General features: G+C 43.5%; 1 protein-coding gene across 1 annotated transcript in view; it reads left to right on the forward strand.

Annotated features, from left to right (window-relative positions):
• COG3 (component of oligomeric golgi complex 3) overlaps positions 1-22989 on the forward strand; it is a 68476-nt gene that overhangs the window by 39082 nt on the left and 6405 nt on the right. The window contains exons 17-21 of the mRNA XM_063133189.1: positions 849-969; positions 10126-10214; positions 10316-10450; positions 17581-17656; positions 21898-22025. Coding sequence (XP_062989259.1) covers positions 849-969; positions 10126-10214; positions 10316-10450; positions 17581-17656; positions 21898-22025 — 549 coding nt within the window. The remainder of the gene's footprint in view (positions 1-848; positions 970-10125; positions 10215-10315; positions 10451-17580; positions 17657-21897; positions 22026-22989) is intronic.

A 22989-nucleotide genomic window follows, 5' to 3' on the forward strand; every position in this document is an offset into this window, starting at 1 on the left:
TATTGTTTTAACTTGGATCATGGTTTAATTTGTTTTTAACTGTGTATATTTATTGTTTTATACTGTACGTTTTTATCTTTATGCCGCCTTGAGTTCTTAGTGATATAGGGTGGGATATAAATTTTTTAATTAATTAATTAATTAATGGGGTCATTATGAAGAATAAAGAAAATTGAAGAAAAAGCATATTCCAGAGGACCATGATAATTTCCATTGGAATAATCTAAATCAGCTGGAAACTCTTAAAATATAAGAGTTAAAATATAGCTGGTTAAATATAAATATTTGTGCTTGAAAAATAGAGCAATAGCAAAAAATAAAATAAAAAAGTTATACAATTAGGGAGGATGCTATTTTATAGAAGTCATTGGCCCTGTTCAGGCTTTCTCTTATGGTGTAGAGTAAATGCATGAGGAGAGGGCGTGCTCCAGTCTGCTACTCTTCTTGCTCTCTTCCAGGATTTCGTAATCACATGGAGAGCCTCCACAGATGAAGGAGACTCTTCTTCAGACTGTCACTCTCCACAAGAAGAGGGCAACAGATACAACAACAGCGGTGGCTGGGGCTAGAGCACTCCCTGCTTCATGTGTTTACTCTACACAATAAGAAAATGCCTGAACAGAGCTTCTGTCTGCCATGTAAATAGGGGTGTGTGTGTGTGACAAATATTAGTTGTTCCGTCTGCATAAACAAGTTTTAAGAGGTACAGAAATTGTTTAATGGAATGTGGAAGATCTACATATAATAGACTAGAGTACAAAGCAAATACACTTGTTTTTTAAAAATAGCTGGACAGACTGGTGACCAGTATCATTTTGTTTTGACATTAATTCTTTGTTATAATTTAGACCCAGGTCGATGGACAGCTTTTCTTAATAAAACATCTTTTGATCCTTCGTGAACAAATTGCTCCTTTCCACACTGAATTCACCATTAAGGAAATTTCCCTGGACCTTAAGAAAACTAGAGGTACTGAATTGTGCTGACTGATTAATCAGAGTGGCTTGCCCTTCTTGCAATATGCCAGACTTGGGGGATGAAGGCCAAACTACAGATCACATAGGAATCTGTGACCAGGTCTCTTAATATCCTTTCCTTTACTTCAATGAAGAGTGCTGCCCAAATTGGATCAGGACAGTGGCACTTGAAGTGAGTTTTACTCTTTATCCCTGCACCATTTCCCTGATCAAAATTGCCTCATGCCAAAAGCTGCTATTAGCCCTTCTGGGTAACTACATACAGGGAAGTAGCTTAAACTCTCCTCTCCCAATGCCATTGTCCTGGTTCAGTATGGGGTATGGCTGTATTTACATAAAGGTAAGGCCTTTTGGAGATCATGGATCTTCCATGCAGCGTGGAAGGCTTCTGTGCAGCCTTCCAGTTGATGTTACTTGTATGCTTCAACATATGTTTCCCTACACGTCAGATTTTATTTTGAAGACAGGCTTAGAAAGTTTCTGAAAAATGTTGATAATTTTTCAGTTCTGATCGTCTTTCAGCTAAGATCAACATGTTTATGTTTTAGTAAAAAGTATGATACATGGATATCTCGTCTTCTGTTTTAGCGATGCTTTTCCCCATGTTTGCATTCTTCTCCCAGAATCACCCTAGACATACAAGAGCCAATTATGGGCTGCTGATGGTAGATCGTTGGGCTGGTGCTGACCGCCCTCCACCCACCACCAGCAGGGGCCCCACTGACAAGAACCCCCCACATTTTCTCTTCCTGTTCATCATTGCAACTCAGCATTCAGAGCTGAGCAATCAGGAACTTTGAGCAGCTTACACTTCCAACTCCAAAGCCACTGGCGAGTATACTACACAGCAGAGTGTTGCCCCCTGTGCTGACTTTGGTGCGGAAAGGGATTTTGCTCCGTAACTCCTGTCTCCATTGGAATGACAGTGAAGGAGGTCCTGCCATTGGCACTACCTATCGCCTTATTTATTTATTACTGATTTATTTACAGCATGTATATTCAACTCCACATCTAAGCATATTCTGAAGTGGTGAACAATAAAAGATAAAATGATAAGTAAACACCATATTAAAAAAATCTCAGTTTAAAACAGAGAGCCAATGAAAACCAAGGAAGTCTTCCTGGAATAAACCCGTTTTCAGGAGACATTGGAAACTGGTGCTGTTCCAACCCCCCCCCCTTTTCGTGAAACTTTGCCTCCTGCAAAAGAGGCAGCTCTTCTTCCTTTTTCATGGTAGTAGGGAGAATTTTGCTCTGCTTTCAAAGTGGAGGTGGGCATTGTGCTTACAGGAGAAATTTTCTGTGGCAGGGTGGTTTATTGCTTACCTGGTGAGGAGCTGTTGAAGGATGGATGAAGTGCACTTTTACAAATGCACTTCTAGAAATGCAGCATGAGGGGAAAGATTAGCAAGCTTTCCTTTGTTTGAATAAAAGTGCACATTATCTGTGAATTGCAAAATGAGGGATAAGCACATCAGAATATGAAGTACCTTCTTCCATCTCTCCTGGGGAGTTATGAGAGGGTCTAATCTTGTTTGGACTCTGAGATTTCTAGTGGCACATGGGAGGGGGAATCTTCATAATCAGGCTGACTAGGTATTCCCAGGATCTTCCCTTCCAGTGCCTGGTCATCTCCAGGGAAGATATGACAATGGCTGGGAGTGGGGGAGCCGTGTGGGCTCCAGGGAAGACATTGTTATTATCTCTCTTTTCTCTCTCATGGTGGTTTTTCTAGATGAACATTACAGGCTTTGCCAAGTCATGCTGTCTTTTACTGATTCAGAAATTTCCTGACTATTGAACATGTTTTAGGTATGATTGCTTTCTGGATGTTGACGTGGGTGTATTTTCGTAGGCGGTTTCTGAAGGTTTTCTGTAAAAAAAAAAATGATGTCATGCCGGTGACTGATGTGTCTATGGAATAATTGTAACTTTTTCCTATTGCTGTAGTTCTTTAACTTCCATAGACAGTGGTGTATATTTTTCTCTCTTTTCCTTCTCCTTTTCTATAACATTTTTGTCAATGAGGTTCACCTAATGCCTATGTCTTTTCAGTGCCAGACGAAGTCCTTTTTTTAGTACTCTATTCTGCTGCTGATTTTAATCTGGTTTTATGATGTTACTATAGTTCTTCTTCGTGGTCTCTGTGCATCACATATATGGGCTCTGCGCCTGCGCGAAGCCCCGCTTCGGGAATCTTCTATAGCTAAGAGGCATTTTGGGTGGGAACCCCTCCCCCTCTACTGTGCATATGCAGAGGGGTTCCCGCCCAGATTCCCTTAGTTCTTCTTCGACCGTCTCAGCGACAGCCTCGTCGGGTATGCTTTCTCTAATAATACGAAATAGCTAAGACTTACCTTCGTTTTCTTCCTTTGTTCACATTTCCCCTTTCTTCTATTCTTCTTATCTATATATATAAAAAATGTTACTATTACTCTTCAAACTTTACCTCAGAAATCTTTCCTTCCCATCTTCGCCCGTATGGGCCCTAAGGCCCCGTTTAAGAAGTGTGCCCGTTGTGGCACAAAGCTACCGCCTTCGGATGGACACAACCTCTGTGTAATATGCCTAGGAGAGGGGCACAAGGTTGATACTTGCCCCAACTGCCAAGTATTTTCTAAGCTGACGAGACGCCACAGAGCGGATAAGTTAAGGGCTGAGCTGTGGGAAAGGGCACTTAGAGCAGTAGATAAACCTGCCATGGCGCAAGAAGAGCCGTTTGTGCCTCCAGCTCCTGTCCAGCCGACAACTAGTCGAGCTGACCAGCCCCAACAAGATGCTCCTGCTACACCAGGACCATCTTTAGCTACGGCCGTAGCCAAAAAGCTATCCAAAAAAGCGAGGACACCAAAATCCTCCAACAAAACTAAACACAAGAAAAAATCTAAGGCTCATTTGCACGATATCGAAAGAACGGCGTCGACATCGAAAAAAACGACGGGTCCACCACGACCGTCGACAGCTCAACAAATACCTATGCAATCGACTTCAACAGTCGACCCCATAACTACAGCATCATTATCAGAAGGGGAAATAAGAGATGCTTCCTCTACTCATAGCAGGGATCTGCTCCCATTGTCCACAGAGCAACCGATCCCTTTGCGATCGATTGATTTACCTACTGAGGGACGTCACAGGTCCGAACACCGAGATCGGGCTTCAAGCCGTTATCGATCTCCGGACTCAGTACGATCCTCGGACTCTCAATATAGAGAGCATGATCACTACTATCGGGGACAGCATCGCTCCCGATCCCCCTTAAGAGACTGGGAGAGAGAGTCCCAATGGTCGTTACCCCCTAGGCACACATACCAGTACGCAAACTGGCGAGAACTCGAAGATCGATATCGACGGTCACCAACCCAACCCCGGCCTTTGGCAACGGCATCAGCACCAGAGCCGATATCGACAGCTCATGCAAGCCAAGTGCTTACGCGAGACATAGAATTAAGGCAACTACCACAGGCAACTGAAACAGCAACCCATGAAGATCAACGCATGGAAATTCAAACGGTGCAGATACACTCCTCTGATCACTCCGTGGAAGATTATTGCTCTGATTCGTCATCCATGGCCTCACCAGCCCCATCAATACCATCTCCTGACTTCATAGTCGAAGCACAAGGAGCTGTTTCTCCCTCAGAGGGTCTTGGACATTTTGCTGACATTGTCCAAAGAATGGCTCAGTCCCTGGGCATTGACACAAGACAATCACTTGAAAAACCTACGGACCTTGTATTTGAAGCCCTCTATACAGAGGCTACAACGCCGGTAGCCATCCCCTTTCTTTCTACACTGACAAAATCAGTAAAGGAACATTGGAAGGATCCCGCTGCACTTCAACCTTCGTCAAAACCTCCCTACAATAGCAAGATCTGTTAAAGAGCATTGGAAAGATCCCGCAGTGCTACAACCTTCCTCAAAGAGGCTCGACAACATGTACAGAATACTGGAAAAGGATGCGGAATTTTTATTTACGCACCCCCAACCAAACTCTATAATCGTCGAGTCAGCGCAAGGACACTCTCAAAGGATGCATACAGCACCAGTTGATAAAGAGGGAAGGTGCCTGGATCTGATGGGTCGAAGAGCCTATTCTACAGCAGCCCTAAGCCTTAAGATAGCCAATTATCAGGCTACGATGTCCAGATATCAGCTCTTCCTTTGGGAGAAGATGATGTCCCTATATGAAAACTTAGGAGACGACCAGAGGGAGCTAGCTCGAATCTTTCATGCCGAAGCAACTCGCATAGCCCGTCAACAAATTGCGACGGCGAAACACTAGTCCGATTGTGGAGCAAAGGCCATGGTAGGATCAGTGGCTTTACGTAGGCATGCCTGGTTGAGATCTGCCGGTCTCTCCCAAGAAGCCAGAACACGCACTGACAGCAGCAAAGACAACTTCCAGCAATACAGCAGGGAAGGAGACAATTCCCTGCATCGAAGCCTAAGTTTCAGCGTCGAAGGCAAGATTACCAGCAAAATCGGTGCCTTTGACTTGACGCCGTCCAGCAACAGCAGTACCTCCTTCGGCAACCGTTTATCAGCATCGATCGAGACTTGGTCCCAAATAACAATGGACAAATGGGTCCTCTCGATAGTCGAAGGGGGATACAGAATAGAATTCGATGCCATACCACCAACGGGTCATCTAAAACGAACAACACCATCAGCGCCTCTACAAGCGGAAGTTCATTCATTGATAAAAAAGGGAGCGATACGGCCAGTGCCGAAGGAACAACTACACTGGGGTTGGTACTTCACCGTTCCAAAGAGCAATGGAGGAATTCGTCCCATTTTGGATCTAAGGGACGTAAATTACTACATCACACTGAAAAAATTTCAAATGGTCTCCCTTCCAAACATACTACCACTTCTCACGGAGCATTCTTGGTTCGCCTCCATCGACCTGAAGGATGCTTACTTCCATATAGCCATCCATCCAGACAGCCAACGGTTCCTCCGCTTCATCATCGGCGACCGAGCTTTCCAATACCAAGTGTTACCCTTCGGCTTGTCAACAGCTCCAAGGGTCTTCACGAAATGTATCGCAGTAGTCTGTTCTCATCTCAGAAAACAGGGTATACAAATACACCCTTATATAGACGACTGGCTGGTGGTAGCAGAATCGAAACAAACCCTTCAGCAACATATCCTCTATGTTCGAGACCTCCTAAACCAATTAGGCCTCTTAATAAATACAGAAAAACCAATTCTCTCTCCAACCAGAAAGATAAAATACATAGGAGCAATCTTAAACTCAAACACTACCAGAGCATACTTACCTGTAGACAGAGCAACTACCATAAGAACCCTGACAATTCAAGTAAGGAGACAACGAATTGTGACCGCTCACACAGTGCAAAGACTGTTAGGACTGATGGCTTCAACCACCATGGTGATGGCCCTAGCAAGACTCAAGATGAGAATCTCAACAGACAGTTCAATCCTTTGCGAAACGCCAAGAGAACCATCCTTATCCTACCACCAAATGTGGTCAAATCTTTGAAATGGTGGGAAAACCATCACAACCTAACAGAGGGAGTGCCGTTCCAACTCTCCACTCCGACCATAGCAATCACAACAGATGCCTCACCCGACGGTTGGGGAGCCCATCTCAATTCCTTAAGAATACAAGGATCGTGGACGTTAAAAGAAAAGAAAAAGCACATAAACTATCTAGAACTACTAGCTGTCCAAAAGGCCCTCAAGGCTTTCGAGACAAGGATAGCCAACCAACATATACAAATAACCTCAGACAACACAACAACTGTGTTCTACCTCAACAAACAGGGGGGAACCAAATCTCCATCATTGATAAAACTTACCATACACATCTGGGAGTGGTGCACTCGACGCCATATATCCTTGACAGCAGTCCATATAGCAGGGGTGGACAACCAGCTAGCAGACGACCTCAGCAGACATGCGTCACTCGTACACGAATGGAGCATTCATCCCTCGATCGTCGGCCAGATTTTTCGAACCTGGGGGAGACCACAAATAGACCTATTCGCAACAGAAAACAATGCAGTCTGCGACTTCTTCTGCAGCAGAGCAGGAATAGGAAGACGATCACTAGGGGATGCGTTCCTTTACAAATGGGACCACTCCTTCCTGTATATATCCCCACCGTTTCCTCTCATAACGAGGATATTAGCCAAGATTGTCCAAGACAACGCGAACTGTATAATTCTGACACCCTGGTGGCCCAGGCAGAATTGGTTCGCAACATTGTTGAACAGGTCCCGGGGCCTCTATTGGGGGCTGCCCACGAGGAAGGACCTTCTCTCCCAGCACAAGGGTCAAATACTTCACCCGGATCTACACATGCTCCACATGACAGCATGGAGGTTAGTTCCTCAGTACGGAACACTGACTTAACCAGAATTCAAGTGGTCTTGGATGCAGCACTGAAACCTTCCACAAGACTAAATTATAACAGGAAGTGGGCTGCATTCAATTCTTTTGCATCCGAAAATGATTTTTTTCCTAAAACTTGTTCAGTTCATCAGATCCTGTCATTTTTATTAGGTTTGGTTGACAAGGGTCTGAAAGTTTCTTCGTTAAAAGTATGTCTAGCAGCAATCTCCTTTTTTCATGACTGCGTTGATGGTTTTAAGGTGTTTTCACACCCCACAGTTAAACAGTTTTTAAGGGGGGTATCTAACTTGAACCCACCAGTAAGAACTTTTTCTCCTTCCTGGAGTTTGTCCGTAGTGCTACATGCACTATCAAGGCCACCGTTTGAGCCCTTAGCTACCACTGATTTACGCCTTCTCACGTTAAAGGTTGTTTTCTTAGTGGCAATAACTTCAGCAAGGCGAGCAAGTGAACTCTGTGCTCTGAGAATAGATGAACCATATCTTGTTTTCCACTTTGACAAGGTGGTACTTCGCCCTGACATCCAATTCCAACCTAAGGTCGTGTCATCCTTCCATGTTAATCAAGACATTGTCCTACCAGCATTCTTTCCATCTCCTTCCACTGCACTGGAGAGAACTCTTCACTCACTAGACGTGAGAAGAGCTTTAGCCTTTTACAAAGATCGTACTGCTCCTTTTTGAAAATCACAACGTTTATTCATTTGTCATGGAGGGAGCAAGAAAGGCCAACCCATGTCATCTCAGAGACTCTCCTCCTGGCTGGTCCAGTGCATTACTCTAGCCTATCAGCTGCAAAAATTGGAACCCCCAGAATCGGTCAAGGGGCATTCCACCAGAGCTGTTTCTACATCATCTGCCTTCCATCGGGGCATCACCATCCCAGAAATATGCAAGGCAGCAACATGGGCCCGACCAATGACGTTCGTGTCACATTATTAACTGGATGTCAGGTCGAGAGCTGACTGCTCTTTTGGCAGAGCAGTGTTATCATCGGTATTCACCTAAGGACACCAACCCTCCTCCGGTGAGTAAAAGCTTGCTAATCGCCCATATGTGTGATGCACAGAGACCACGAAGAAGAAGGACAGGTTGCTTACCTGTAACTGTGGTTCTTCGAGTGGTCATCTGTGCAGTCACACAACCCACCCACCATACTCCCCTCTTGGTGTCCATTAAGTATTACTAATGCTTTATCAAGTAGTTTTTTCAGATACACCTGAAGGTGTCAAAATTCCTCAGACGAGGCCTACTGGTCTCAGAAGAACTGAGGGAATCTGGGCGGGAACCCCTCTGCATATGCGCAGTAGAGGGGGAGGGGTTCCCGCCCAAAATGCCTCTTAGCTATAGAAGATTCCCGAAGCGGAGCTTCACGCAGGCGCAGAGCCCATATGTGTGACTGCACAGATGACCACTCGAAGAACCACAGTTACAGGTAAGCAACCTGTCCTTTTATACTTTGGTGTTGGTTTTATCTTAGTTTTATTCTGTTTTTGTTTGTTTGTTTTAATATTTATACTGTATGTTTTCAGTGTACTGTATACCACCCAGAGAACTTCAGTCATTGGGTAGTTTGGAAGTATAGTAAATAAATAAATAAATAAATAAATAAAGCATCAACGTGTAAAAAGTTCTACCGTTTAGTAGAACCAACACTAAAGGTCTTTGCAGCCAAGACTGTGTCCCATCTTCCATATGGTGCACCAATCTGGGGTAGCCACTGCAGAGATGAACTTGACGTGATCCAGAACAAGTTCCTGCGTATGCTCTTGGCAGTGTCACACAGTACACCCGGTGCATTATTAAGGACTGAACTGGGTCTCCCTTCTCTAAAAGCACGTAGACACAAACCCACAATATTGTATTGGGAAAAAATTACTAGCGTTGCCAGAACAACATTTAGCAAAATTGTGCTTTTTGGATTTGCAGAATAGAGAAGGCTGGGTACAATCTTGTAGATGCCTGATGTTTGTTTGTTTATTTATTTATTACATTTATATACCGCCCCACAGCCGAAGCTCTCTGGGCGGTTTACAAGGGGGCTACTCAGTCCCCTTAACAACGACAATGCAAGATGTATCCGATCATAAGATCCGAGATATTGTGTTTGGTGAAGATGCCGAAAGAGATTCTAAATACATTAAAACCTGTAAATTTGCTACTTTGTATACCAAAATCAAAACAGATAATAAAAGGGCTACTTATTTGCGAGAATTAACCTGTTTCCTTGTTAGACATGCTTTTACCCAGCTCAGATTTCAAATGATGTTCACTGAGTATCTGGCTAGAAGATTTTCTAATAGACGTGTAAAAGAACACTTTTGCATATTTGAAGCAGGACATTTTGAAGATTTCATATATTATGTCCTATACTGCCATTATATAATTCACCCAGGGCTAAATTTATTCTCCCTTTCCACACCACCTTAGAAGGCCAATCAGACAATTTTAAAATTTAGATGGCTGTTGGCTGATGTGGACAAATTCATCAGCTATAGGGTAGCTTTATTTGCGCTATCTGCAAGAAAAATAAGAGCAGCCTTTCTAAACCATACCGCTGTCAGATCCTAAGGTGGTTAAACAGAAGCGATGTTTTGAATCCTGATGATTTTATTGTATTCTTGTTTTATTGTATCAAATGCTTTTTTCTGTTTTATACTTGTGTGCTTTGTGTTTGTATTGTGATGGCCATTGGCTAAAAAAAAAAAAAACTTGAGAGAGAAATGAAAAAAGGAATGCATATTAAGTTGGTTTTGTTTTCACAGATGCTGCATTTAAAATTCTGAATCCTATGACTGTTCCTCATTTTTTTAGACTAAGTAGCAACAATGCACTGATTCAGTTTTTATTGGAGGTAAGGAGCATTTGTTTACAATGAAGTAGAAAAATAATGTTTGAAATGTGGCAATTTCTAAAGAGATGAGAAAGGGAATAACTGTTTTCTTTGTGTTCCAGGGCACTCCAGAGATAAGAGAACATTATATTGACTCCAAGAAGGATGTTGATCGGCACTTGAAGTTCGCCTGTGAGCAATTCATTCAGCAGCAAACCAAGCAGCTTGTACAGCCTCTGGAGGAATTCCTTACAAAGGTACTAAGAAACTTTAGATTCATGATTGATACCTTAAACTGCCAGGTTTATGTATTTAGTTTGGTTGGATCCTCCAGGATGGTGTTTTTCAGGGGTCAGTTCTGTCCGCATACGAGACAACATCTACATGAAACTGTTGAAAGGGGTCATCTGGAGTTTTGAAGTGTATTGTCATCAGTATGCTGATGACATGCAACTTTATTTCTCCTTTTTATGTTCATCAGCTGAAGCTATGGATGTGCTAAAACAGTGCCTGGCTACAACAATGGACTGGATGAGGGCTAATAACTGAAGCTCAATCCAGACAAGACTGAGACGCTGTTAGTGGGTGGTTCTTCTGACTGGATAGAGGGTGTTCAACCTGTTTTGGATGGGCTTGCACTTCCCCTGAAGAAGTATGTACATAGTTTGAGAGCTTTTCTAGAGCCATCATTGTCACTTGAGGCTTAGCGGCCTCAGTGGCACGGAGTGCCTTCTACCAGCTTTGACTGTTGACCTAGCTATGCCCCAATCTGCACGGTTATAACCTGGCTTCAGTAGTCTATGCTCTGGTAACCTCCAAAATAGATAACCTCAGTGCACGTGTGGCTGCTTGTGAAGGTGGTTCAGAAGCTGCAGCTTGTGTTAAAGATGGCACCCAAATTAATAGATTCTGATTTTGACATATGAAGACTTACATGGCTCAAGCCCACAATACCTCATGGAGCAACTTTCATGGTATGAACCTTCCCACATCTGAGGCTGTTCTTTGAGAGCCTCCTCTGAGGGAGGTTCAGAAGATGGCAACGAGGGAGAAGTTCACCCTTGATTGTGGAATGGATAATGTCCTAATGAAATACATAAATAAAAGGACACTCATAAAAGTCTTTGACCACTAGCCAGTCTGGTAGCCTATTTCAGCATTTATTTTAGCCATGATAAAAATGGACAAAAACTACAATTCCATGTCATTGTCAGTTATGGTAACTTCTGTGATTTTGAAGCTTCATAGATAGGGGATGTAAAAATAAAGTTTGAAATGTTGAAAGCCTAAGGTAATGAGCACCTCAGTTGCCAACATGGAAAAAAGTGTGTGTGTGTGTGTGTGTGTGTGTGTGTGTGTGTGTGTGTGAGTGAGAGAGAGAGATTGAGAACTATTTAAGAAAGAGTGTGTGAAAAAAGAAAAATAATGCTTGCCGTGGAAATTAAAAAGAAGATATAAACTTCATTACCATAGTGTAATTACCTGCCAAACTCCCCAAAGTTTAAACTATCAATATCAGGAGAACCTTCAACAGAGGCATTCTGTAGCAATGGTGAAAGAGATATGAAAGTTCATCAGCCCTAAACAACTTTTAACACTAGTGCCTTTTCCATAAGAGACAACTCATTTTAATTTTTCATTGAGACCCAATAGGTCTCCTGTTGTAATTTTTTGTGATGTTGTATCTTTGTGATTTTACCTTTTCTTTTGGGAAGAATAAAATCTTGTCTGCATTCTTTATCCCAGGATGGTGCGCCAGTGGTGTTTTCTGCACTCTTCATGGGATTCTGGTCTTAGGTTATCTAACCCTAGTCCAAAGAACCTAGCGGTTTTTCCCATATAAAGTAAGATACACAGAGAGACAATAATATACACTGTGACTAGTAGTACAATTTATAAGCTCATTTAAGGTCTTAACGCTTTCCATCCTGTGGATTCACAAAAGTTTTTAATGTTAAAAGTTCTTCTTTGTGGTCTCTGTGCATCACACCATGGGCTCTGCACCTGCGCGGAGCTGCATCGGGAAACTTCTAAAGCTGAGGCGTTTGGGGCGGGAACCCCTCCCCCATGGCGCCGGGCGCATGCTCAGAAGGGTTCCCGCCCATTCCCCTCAGTTCTCTTCTCCTCTCAGCCCAGAGCTGATCATTCGAGACTTGGTTTACCACCTCATCAAGCTCAGATGATACAATGTTCTCAACAACTGCAACCAGATCCACTCCCGGAGTCACTTTTGGGGATTGCTGGCCATAAATCCTCTGCTGGACATCAGGCTCGAGATCACATCTCCCCACCATTGGTCCATCAGACTTCAGATGTCGAAGATTATTGCTCAGCCCCTTCTTCTTTGCCATCTGTCCACCCGTCCATTTCATCACTGAATGCAGTCATGGCTGCTCAGGGAGCTCTGTCTCCATCGGAAGACCTTGGAAAATTCACAGACTAGGTTATGCATATGGCTCAAGCACTGGGGATTGCGGTGCAGCAAGCAGCTCCAACCATTCAGGACCCTGTTTTCAACTTGGTATCGACGAATATAACCCATCCAGTTTCCATTCCGATTCTTCCAGTTCTGTTGGACACCATCAGACATTCCTGGAACACACCATCATTGATGCCCCCAACATCAAAATGGCTGGATAGCCTTTATAAAGTTCAGCAAGAGGGAGCCGCTTTCCTTTTTCAACATCTGGTTCCGTACTCTGTTATTGTAGAGGCAGCCCAGGGTAAAACCACATGTCAGTATGCTTCACTCACAGACAAGGAAGGAAGGCGTCTGGATCTTCTGGGTCGCAGGGTTTATTCTTCTGCCAGTTTGGGCTTCTGAGTGGCCAACTACCAGGATACAGTGTCTGGTTAATGGCTCCAATTATGGTAGAAGATGGGAAAGTTAATTGATCATCTCCCTGATGAGACGCGCACTCTTACACACCGCCCTTAAGTTATCGTGCCGACAAATTCACACATCGAAGCACGAGGTTGACTGCGGATCAAAGACTCAATCAATCAATCATCAGTTTATTGTGCTAGCCGAAGGCCATGACAAATACATCCATAGAAAAGCATACAACTATAAAAGTACACAACAGTTTAAAATAACCAAGAGAACCATACAGACAAGCTTAAATTTACTGTGACTAAAGCTCTCACTTCGCTCCGCACTCTGAGTCTCCGTGGCAGTTTATAGCAATTTTATCTAGTTCTCTCTTCCTAATCTTTTTCGCTGCCAGTGCAAACAGGGCCACTTTATGAGTGACATAACTGTTGGTATCGCTAAGGAGGAAGAGAACTGTTTCTGCTTGGGCATTCATGCCTCCATATGTCAGCAGCGGTTTCAGGAGTCTCTCTCGTCAAAGACTCTCATCACTGCCATTGCCTTGCGTAGACATGCCTGGCTTCGTTCAGCGGGTCTTTCCCAGGAAATGCAAGCAAAAATTGAGGACCTACCTTTTGATGGTTCTGGCCTTTTTAATAATAAAACCGACAACGCACTTGATGCTGTCCAAAAAGTTTGTGCGACGGTGAGGAAGATGGATTTCCAACAACCATACATTCCACCACAGCATTGTCTCGACTTCAACCGTCCTTCTCTCAGGGTCAATACCATCAACAACAGCAGTCTTCCTTTTTGGCAGAAACCGCTGAAGCAGAGGAGACAATTTCCAAGTTCCAGAGGAAGAGGTTTCCCAAGAAGGAATGATCCTCCAAACCGCAGACTCTTACCACCCCAGCCTTTCAGAGAGTGTTTGGCCCCTTTTCTTAAAACGTGCTATCGTTTAGAATTCGAAGACTTCCCTCCTCTAGGCACCGTGAAGTATACTACAAACAACAACACCCTTGCATCAGGAGTAGCCTCATTGCTCCGCAAGGAAGCAATAGAGAAAGTTCCAATGGATGACCTTCACAACAGGTTCTACTCCAGGTACTTCACAGTGCCGAAGAAAGACGGAAGTCTTCGTCCAATTTTGGACCTGCATGAACTCAACATTTACCTCTGTGTCAGGAAATTTCGAATGGTCTCGCTTGCCTCTTATCCCTCTTCTCGAAGCAGGCAATTGGTTCGCATTGATCAATCTCTGTGATGCCTACTTTCATGTCTCCATAAACCACTCCCATCACAAATACCTGCATTTTATCGTCGGAGGCTTAATTTATCAATACACCACGCTTCCATTTAGTCTCTCCACCGCACCGAGGGTATTCTCAAAATGCTTGGCTGTTGTCTGTGCGAACCTCAGACTCTCCGGTGCCAAGGTATATCCTTACCTTGACAACTGGCTCTTTGTCGCCAAGACGAAGCCTCAACGACATCACCTGAAATTTTCTCTGTCAACTTGGCCTGTATATAAATTCTGAAAAATCTCATTTTCATCCAAGACAAACTATCCAATTCATTTGCGGTCTGTTGGATTCTACTGTCAGCAGGGCTTTTCTCCCACAGGATCAAGCTCAAAAAATAAGGCAGCTGGCAACCAAAATCAAAAGAACACCTCATGTCAGGGCATTCGATATCCAATGCAACGTCTGCAGTTTTGGTTTCTCCAAACATTCAACATCAACACCAATCCCAGGCATACAAAGATGTTTCTGCCACCTTTGATCCAGGCATCCCTTGCATGGTGGACAATGCTGAGTTCTTTGGGTCAGGGAGTTCCCTTCCACCCTTGCGACATCCAGGGCATCATGACATCAGATGCCTCCCTCCTCGATTGGGGTGCCCACTATCAGGGCCTACATGCCCACAGGCATTGGTCTAAGGTGGAGCACACCAACCACATCAATTGGTTGGAACTAATGGCAGTTTACAAAGCGTTAAAAGCCTTCGAACTGACTTATGGCATGGACTATTGCAAGTCACGGTGGACAACAACACCGCCATTGCTTACTTGAACAAACAAGGGGGAACAAGATCTCGACCCCTCCTAGAACTCACCTTTTTGACCTGGTGTTTTGACAGAGAGCTGCAGCTCACAGCCATACACATTGCTGGTGCTCATAACACCATAGTGGACACTCAGCCGGTACCAACAAGAGTCTCATGAGTGGCAGTTCCACAGAAGTCCTGAACCATCTGTTCCACACCTGGGGATGTCTGGAGATCGATCTTTTCACAACATCAACCAACTCTGTACTTCCCCAGTTTTGCAGCAGAGCCAGCCAGGGAATGAACCCAATCACCCTACATTGGTATACCAGCCTCTACTATGCATTTCCACTGTTCCCCTTGATCTCTTGGGTCATCTCGAAGATCATGGCCAACCAGACATCCTGCATTCTAATGACCCCGTGGTAGCCTCACCAGATGTGGTTCGCCCGTCTCCTCTCACTTTCACAGGGCAACTACTACAACCTCATGAACATCCTGGATCTCCTCACTCAGTGTCGAGGGCACTTCAGGCACCCTGATCTTCGGGTGCTTTGATTGACGGCGTGGAAAATTTAGACTCAGAGCTCGAACTTTTTCCTACTTCTCTAAGCTGAGTCCTATAGGCATCTAGGAAAGGATCTACTCGGATGTCATATCGTAGGAAGTGGACTGTGTTTGCAGCTTATACTCTAACTAATAACTTTCAGCCTAGAGTCGCTTCCTTACAACAAGTTTTGTTTTCTTTCCTCGCTTTTTAATAGAGGCCTTCATTACTCATCTATATGTGTTTATCTGGCAGCAATTTCTGTATTCCACCCTCCTGTTGAGGAATTCACAGTTTTTTCGCACCCCCTTTCGAAGAGATTTCTCAAGGATGTTCATAACTTGGCTCCCCCAGTCAGACTTGTTGTCCCTGCATGGAGCCTTTCAGTTGTTTTAAAGGCCTTAACTGCTTCTCCTTTTGAGCCAATGGCGACATTGGACCTCAGGTTGTTATCCTGGAAGTCAGCCTTTTTAATCGCAATCACATCTGCACACCAGTCTAGCAAACTCTGTGCTCCCCAGGTGGACCCGCCATGCCTTTCCTTCCACAAGGACAAGGTCCTTCTTAGGCCAAACTTACTTCTTTGCCTAAGATCGTTTCAGATTACCACCTGAACCAGGCAATCACTCTACCAACTTCCATTCCAACACTGACCTCAGCATTGGAAACAACGATGCACACTCTCAATGTCCGTAGAGCACTCGCTTTTTATAAAGCAAGATCTGCTGTTTTTCGATCTTCACCTCATTTATTTCTTTGTTATTCTGGCAGAAACAAGGGCTTGCCAGTTTCATCTCAGCGCTTAGCTATTTGGATCATTAATACAATTACTCTGGCATATGAGTTGCAAGGTTTATCGCTCACTGCACCAGATAGAGCACACTCGGTTCGAGCTATGGCTACATCGAAAGCTTTCGACAGGGGGATTGGACTCGCAGACCTTTGCAGGGCTGCGACCTGGTCTCATCCTTCCACCTTCGTCAGGCATTACTGTCTCACATTCAAGCGTGAACCAATTGCACCTTTGGAAGGGCCGTCCTTTCATCAATATTGGCATAGACACCTACCTTCCTACCTTGCTATTTGCCCATGATGTGATGCACAGAGACCACGAAGAAGAAACACGGGTTGCTTACCTGTAACTGAAGTTCTTCGCGTGGTCATCTGTGCATTCACACAACCCACAGTCCCCACTATGGTGTCATGTTTGTAATGGGTTCATATGTGTTTTATTGAGTCCTTTCAGTTCCGAGGCCACGATGTCGGTCTCCGTGAACTGAGGGGAATGGGCGGGAACCCCTCCGAGCATGTGCACGGTGCCGTGAGGGAGGGGTTCCCGCCCATAACGCCTCAGCTTTATAAGTTTCCCAATTATTGCTCTGCGCAGGTGCAGAACCCATGGTGTGAATGCACAGATGACCACTCAAACTTCAGTTACAGGTAACCAACCTGTCTTTATTGACAGCATGAACATCTAAAACATCTGAAATGACCCAATATTGTTTTGGCAATACCTGCATTATTAAAAATATTTGAATGTATTATCAAATTATTATTATTATTATTATTATTATTATTATTATTATACCGCTGCATAGCCAAAGCTCTTGGGCAGTTTACAAATCTTTTCCAAAATTCATACAAATCTGTAACTGGAACTGAATATCAGGGATTTCAGAGTGCTCTGATTAAAGTTGTTGAATTATCCTCAGAAGCAAGAGCTCCTCGAGAGAAATAAACACACATTGGTGTCTCCTTTAGTAAGGGTGCTAGCAGTTGCCATTTGCTCTAGGCTTGCGACTTTTAATAAGTGCAGTCTCATAACAAGATTTCCACTGAGAACTGATTTAGTGTAGTAGCAAACTGATCCAGGAAGATTCTGCAAGCCTAAACTCTGACCATCCCTCCTTTAAAGCGCTACGTAATAATTTTAATGTTTATTCAGTATATTCCCTATTATCTTCATCTGGTTATTTTAGGTTTCTGCTTTGAAGACAATGGCTACACAAAGTGGTCCCAAATACAGCCTCTTGCAGCAGCCTTGGGCACAACCAGGTAGTTTTACAGTTGTATAACTTCTCTTTCTATGAGACAAAGCACATATAACTGGGTCCTGGATTGCAAGCTTTGTAATTCTAGGTATTTTAAACAAACATTCATTTGTAAAGGTCTGATTTTTTTAGTATAAAAATTTAAGGGATGAGCTTGCTGTATTGGGCCATTGGCCTGGTTCAGACAACACGCTAAACCATGTTGCGTAACCACAAAATGGTTAATGGAATGCATTAAGGTGAATGCGTTCCCTTAACCATTTTGTGGTTAAGCAGCATGGTTTGGCGTGTTGTCTGAACCAGGCCGTTGTCTGTAATCTTTGAGAAATCTTGGGGAATGGGTGAGGAATACTGGAGAACGAGAAAATATCCCAATCTTGAAAGATAGGGAACAGATGATTAAGCAATCAGGCTTTGAACATCTAGAAAAAAGAATGCCAGCTTGGAAAAAAGGAGGCTAAGGGGAGACATGATAGAGGTGGACAAAATTATGCATGGTATGGAGAATGTAGATAGGGAGACATTTTTCTCCTTCTCTCAAAATACTAGAACCTGGGATCGTCCCATGAAGCTGACTGGTGGGAGATCCAGGACAAATAAAAGGAAGCACGTCTTCACACAGCACATAGTTAAATGATGGAACTCACTACCACAAGATGTAGTGATGGCCACCAATTGGGATGGCTTTAAAAGGGGGGTGGATAAATTCCTGGAGGTGAAGGCTATCAATGGCTACTAGCCCTGATGGTTGTGTGCTATCTCCAGTATTCGATGCAGTAAGCCTGTGTGCACCAGTTGCTGGGGAACATGGGTGGGAGGGTGCTGTTGCACCATGTCCTGCTTTGTTGGTCCCTGGCCGATGGCTGGTTGGCCACTGTGTGAACAGAGAGCTGGACTAGATGGACCCTTGGTCTGATCCAGCATGGCGCTTCTTCTGTTCTTAATATCCCAAGTTCTTCCAGCCTATCCTCATAAGGCATGTCCTCAAGTCCCTATATCACATTTGTTGCCCTCCTCTGAACCTCTTTTAATCTATCAATGTCCTTTTGGAAATATGGTGCCCAGAATTGTACACAATGCTTCAGGTGTGGTCTCACTAGTGCCAAGTAGAGAGGAATAAGGACTTCATGGGACTCTGATAAGCGTCTTCTAATGCAGCCCTTCTAGCGGCTGTCTTGCACTGCTGATTCATGTTCAGCTCGCTGTTGACGAATACAGCCAAATCCTTTTCCGATGTAGTGCTTCCAAGCCATGAATGCCCCACCATATATGTGCACCCTACATTTTTCCTTCCTAAATGTAATACCTTACATTTCTTCCTGTTAAAGGTCATCTTTTCCCTCTCTGCCCAGTCTTCCAACCTGTCCAAATCAGATTGCAATCTCATTCTGTCATCATGGGTGTTGGCCAGACATCCTAGTTTTGTGTCATCCGCAAATTTGATAAGCCCATCAATCCCATCGAGGTCATTAATAAAAATGTTGAATGATTAGCCCCAAGACAGAACCCTGTGGTACCCCACTGGTTACTGCTCTCCAACTCCAGGTAGAGCCATAAATGCTGACTCTCTGAGTGCAGTTAGCCAGCCGGTTGTGGACCTACCTTACTGTAGGGCCATCTAAGCCAAACTTTAGCAGTGTGTCAATGAGAATGTCACGTGGAATTTTGTCAAAAGCTTTGCTGAAGTTGAGGTAGATTATGTCCATGGCATTTCCCTTCTCCACTAGAGTAGTTACTCTGTCAAAGAAAGAGACAAAAATTGTCTCACATGACCTATTTTTGACAAAGCCATGCTCTAACATCTTTCCAGGGATTGATGTTAGACTCACTGGTCGATAATTACTGGGATCCTCTCTTTTTCCTTTCTTGAAGAAGGAATTTGCTCTACATTTGCTCTTCTCCAGTCCTCTTGCACCAGAGGTCCTGACATCTCTTCAGCCAATTCCTTCAGTATTCTAGGGTGTATTTCATCAGGGCCTGGGGACTTGAAGGCATTCAAATTGGCTAGAAGTTCCTGTACCACATCCTTACTGATCTGCACCCTCCCCTGTTGTGTTCATTCCCAGTCTTTTCCGCTCAACTCATCATTTCCTTTGGATGTAAAAACAGGCAAAACAGGAGCTGAGTTCCATTGCTTTCTGTTAAGATTTCTCCATTTGGTGTAAGCAGTGAGGTTATTGCCTCTGTTGTCTTTCTCTTGCTGCTCATGCATTTATTTATTTATTGCATTTTATACAGCCCAATAGCCTAAGCTTCTCTGTTTGAAGAAACCCTTCTTGCTGGATTTTGTCTCCCTTACTAGCTTTAGCTAATTTTCTGCCTTTGCCTTCCTGACCTCATTCCTACATTCTGGGCTGAAGCTTTGTAGACTTCCTTGGCCCTAAGCCCTTCCTTCCATTTCCAGTAAACATCCTTCTTTGGTCTCAACTCCATTGTGAGGTGCCTGTTCATCCACATTGGCTTCTTTAGATGGCTCCTCATTATCTTGCTCATTGGTATTGTTTGAGACTGCGCTATCCTTAATTCCCTTTTCAAGAAATCCCAGCTGGCTACAACACTTTTGCCTTTATAGTTTTCTTCCCATGGTATGTTCCTTTGTTGTTGTTGACCTCCCCCAAGGTCAAGTCTGTCCCCTCCAGAATATCATCCCTCCATCTTGCCCTTGGTCGGCCCCTCTTCCTTTTGCCTTCCACTTTCCCTAGCATCAGCCTCTTCTCCAGGGTATCCTGTCTTCTCATTATGTGACCAAAGTACTTCAGTTTTGCCTTTAATACCATTCCCTCAAGTGAGCAGTCTGGCTTTATTTCCTGGAGTATGGACTGGTTTAATCTTCTTGCAGTCCAAAGCACTCTCAGAATTTTCCTCCAACACCACAGTTCAAAAGCATCTATCTTCCTTCGCTCAGCTTTCCTTATGGTCCAGCTCTCGCAGCCATAGGTTACTACGGGGAATACCATTGCTTTAACTATGTGGACCTTTGTTGTCAGTGTGGTGTCTCTGCTCTTAACTATTTTATGAAGATTTGTCATTGCTCTCCTCCCAAGAAGTAAACGTCTTCTGGTATGTTCCTTACTATTCGTTTATTAAAATTGACCTCCTAAAATCATGCTTTGTGTTTGACTGTTTTTTACAAAACTATTTGTCAAAATCATGAACTCTAACGTGTGATCACCACTTTAATATCTTCACTCAACTTCTCCCTGTTAGTAAGGATCAACTCCAAGGTTGCAGATCCCCTAGTGCCCATCTCAACCTCTTGAAAGCGGAAATTATCACTAATACAAGTCAAGAACTTTTGTGACAGAATTAGCGGAATTAGTCTTCCAGCAAATATCTGGAAAGTTGAAATCTCCCATCACAATCAGCTCATGGCTTTTTGAGATTTCAGTTGTCTGCTTTAGTAAGTCTTCATCTAGCTCTTCTGACTGGTATCCAGGTAGAGGTCTTCTCTCTGAGTTCATTCATATATTCATTCTCTCCCCACCCCAATATGTTTTCCTGAGTGGCACTTTGCTGATATTTAGATAAAAACCTTGGAATTGGTATATATGTGTGATTTCCCCCCCCAGCCATGCTGGTTAACTATCATTCATTTTTGAGGCAGTTTTAACTTGAGCAGAGTGAACCCTTTCCCTTTGGTTTGGTTTGGTTAATTCTTTATCTGCTTACTACTTCTCAGATTGCTGGGCTAGGAGCTCTTCTTTCAACATGTTGTATTGCACTGTTTGCTGCTATTGTTGTGCAGGTTCTATTCTCTTTCCAAGATACTTAGCTGATTTTAAATTTCATTTTAACGTGCTGATTAAGTTTAATCCAGGAGCAATTTCATCCAATGAGGAATTTTTATCCCCAGGAATGGATTGAAGGGTTGCATCCACTTTGCGAAGTTAGTTAAGCTAAGGTTTGTTCAGTATCCACTCTGTGTACACCTTTGTGAGTTCCTGAGGGTCAGATATAAATGTAATAAATGCATTGTTTGTTTGGATGTTTATCTTACTTTCCCCAGAAGATTTTAGGGTGGCTTGCACAATTTTTCACGTTTTTTAAAGAATAACCCAGACTATTTTAGATAATGGCAGTGTGTGTGGAAAAAAAAGTATATTAGAGCAAAAGCAATGCTCACATTAATCTGATTTTCCCACTTTGCAACAAGAAGAGAGAGAGAAAGAGAGAAATATTGACTGTGAAAGTCACTTCGAAAGACAAATTCTTCGGCACTAATATTTGTTTGTATTTTATTTCCAGTAAAGGTCAGTGACTTGGTGTCTTCAGCTTACAAGAAAATAAAAACAAAATTGCCATCAACATTACAGAGTATGTCACTGTATTTGTCCAATAAGGACACAGAATTCATTTTGTTCAAGCCCGTTAGGGTAAGTATTTCATTAACCCTTGCACCTTTGTCTTTGCCTCTTTCCCTTCCCCTCCGAGGTGCCGCCTCCAGACAGACAAAATTGCCCTTCTGGCAGAAATGCAGGGCAGCTGGAGCATGGAGAGCGAATATCGCCTCTGTTGTTCTCCTGCCCTGCATGGGATACTTGGCAGCCTCCAAGTTCAGGGGCTTCTGGCAGTCCATATGCAATTGTGTCCTTAATTGTAATTTATTCAACTTAGAAAGATGGTTGAGAGATTCTTGTTTTGCCTCAGACTAAATGCTTCCTGTCCAGTCTGTTGCATAAGCATTATGAGCTTTGTAATTCATACCTTCATAATTTGTGTAAAAGTATGTATATTCTTGGTTTAAAATATGGTGCTATATTCTGGAGTGGCCAGAAGTTCTTCAGCCTCAAAGCATCATACAAAAAGTTTCAGTAGCCAAAAACCAGGTCTTTTATTGCCACCACTTCTTTTTCATTGTCTCTGTGCATCACATATTTACTAAACCTGTGTGGAAGCTCGATTTGGGATGCTTCTTTAGCTGAGGGAAAACATTTTTGATGGGACCCCTCCCACACTGCGCTACTGTGCATGCCCTAGTGGGTTCCATTTGTCTTCTCAATTCTCTTTTGGCTGCCACGCCGGCCGCCTTCTTGGAAACTTCAGTCTCTTAAGACTCTCATTGCTTTTCTGGGGTGATTGTTTTTTTCTTTGCCTTTCTCCTGTTTTTTCTCTCTCTTTATAATAAAAAAAGAGTTAGTGTAATTAGATCTTTTTGTCATTGCTATTCATGATCTGTGATTGCTGCAGGACATGTATGGCAGTTAAGGCCCCATTTCACAAATGCATGCAGTGTAGCAGTAAACTATCCCCCCCCCCTTCACTGTTTGTTCGGCCTCATTTTATGAGTTTTACTAAACAAGTGAGATATAACCACTCAGACTACTTGAAACAAGTGCT

The sequence above is a fragment of the Elgaria multicarinata genome, chromosome 8 (assembly GCF_023053635.1).
Source record: "Elgaria multicarinata webbii isolate HBS135686 ecotype San Diego chromosome 8, rElgMul1.1.pri, whole genome shotgun sequence".
In the NCBI taxonomy this organism is placed as follows: domain Eukaryota; kingdom Metazoa; phylum Chordata; class Lepidosauria; order Squamata; family Anguidae; genus Elgaria; species Elgaria multicarinata.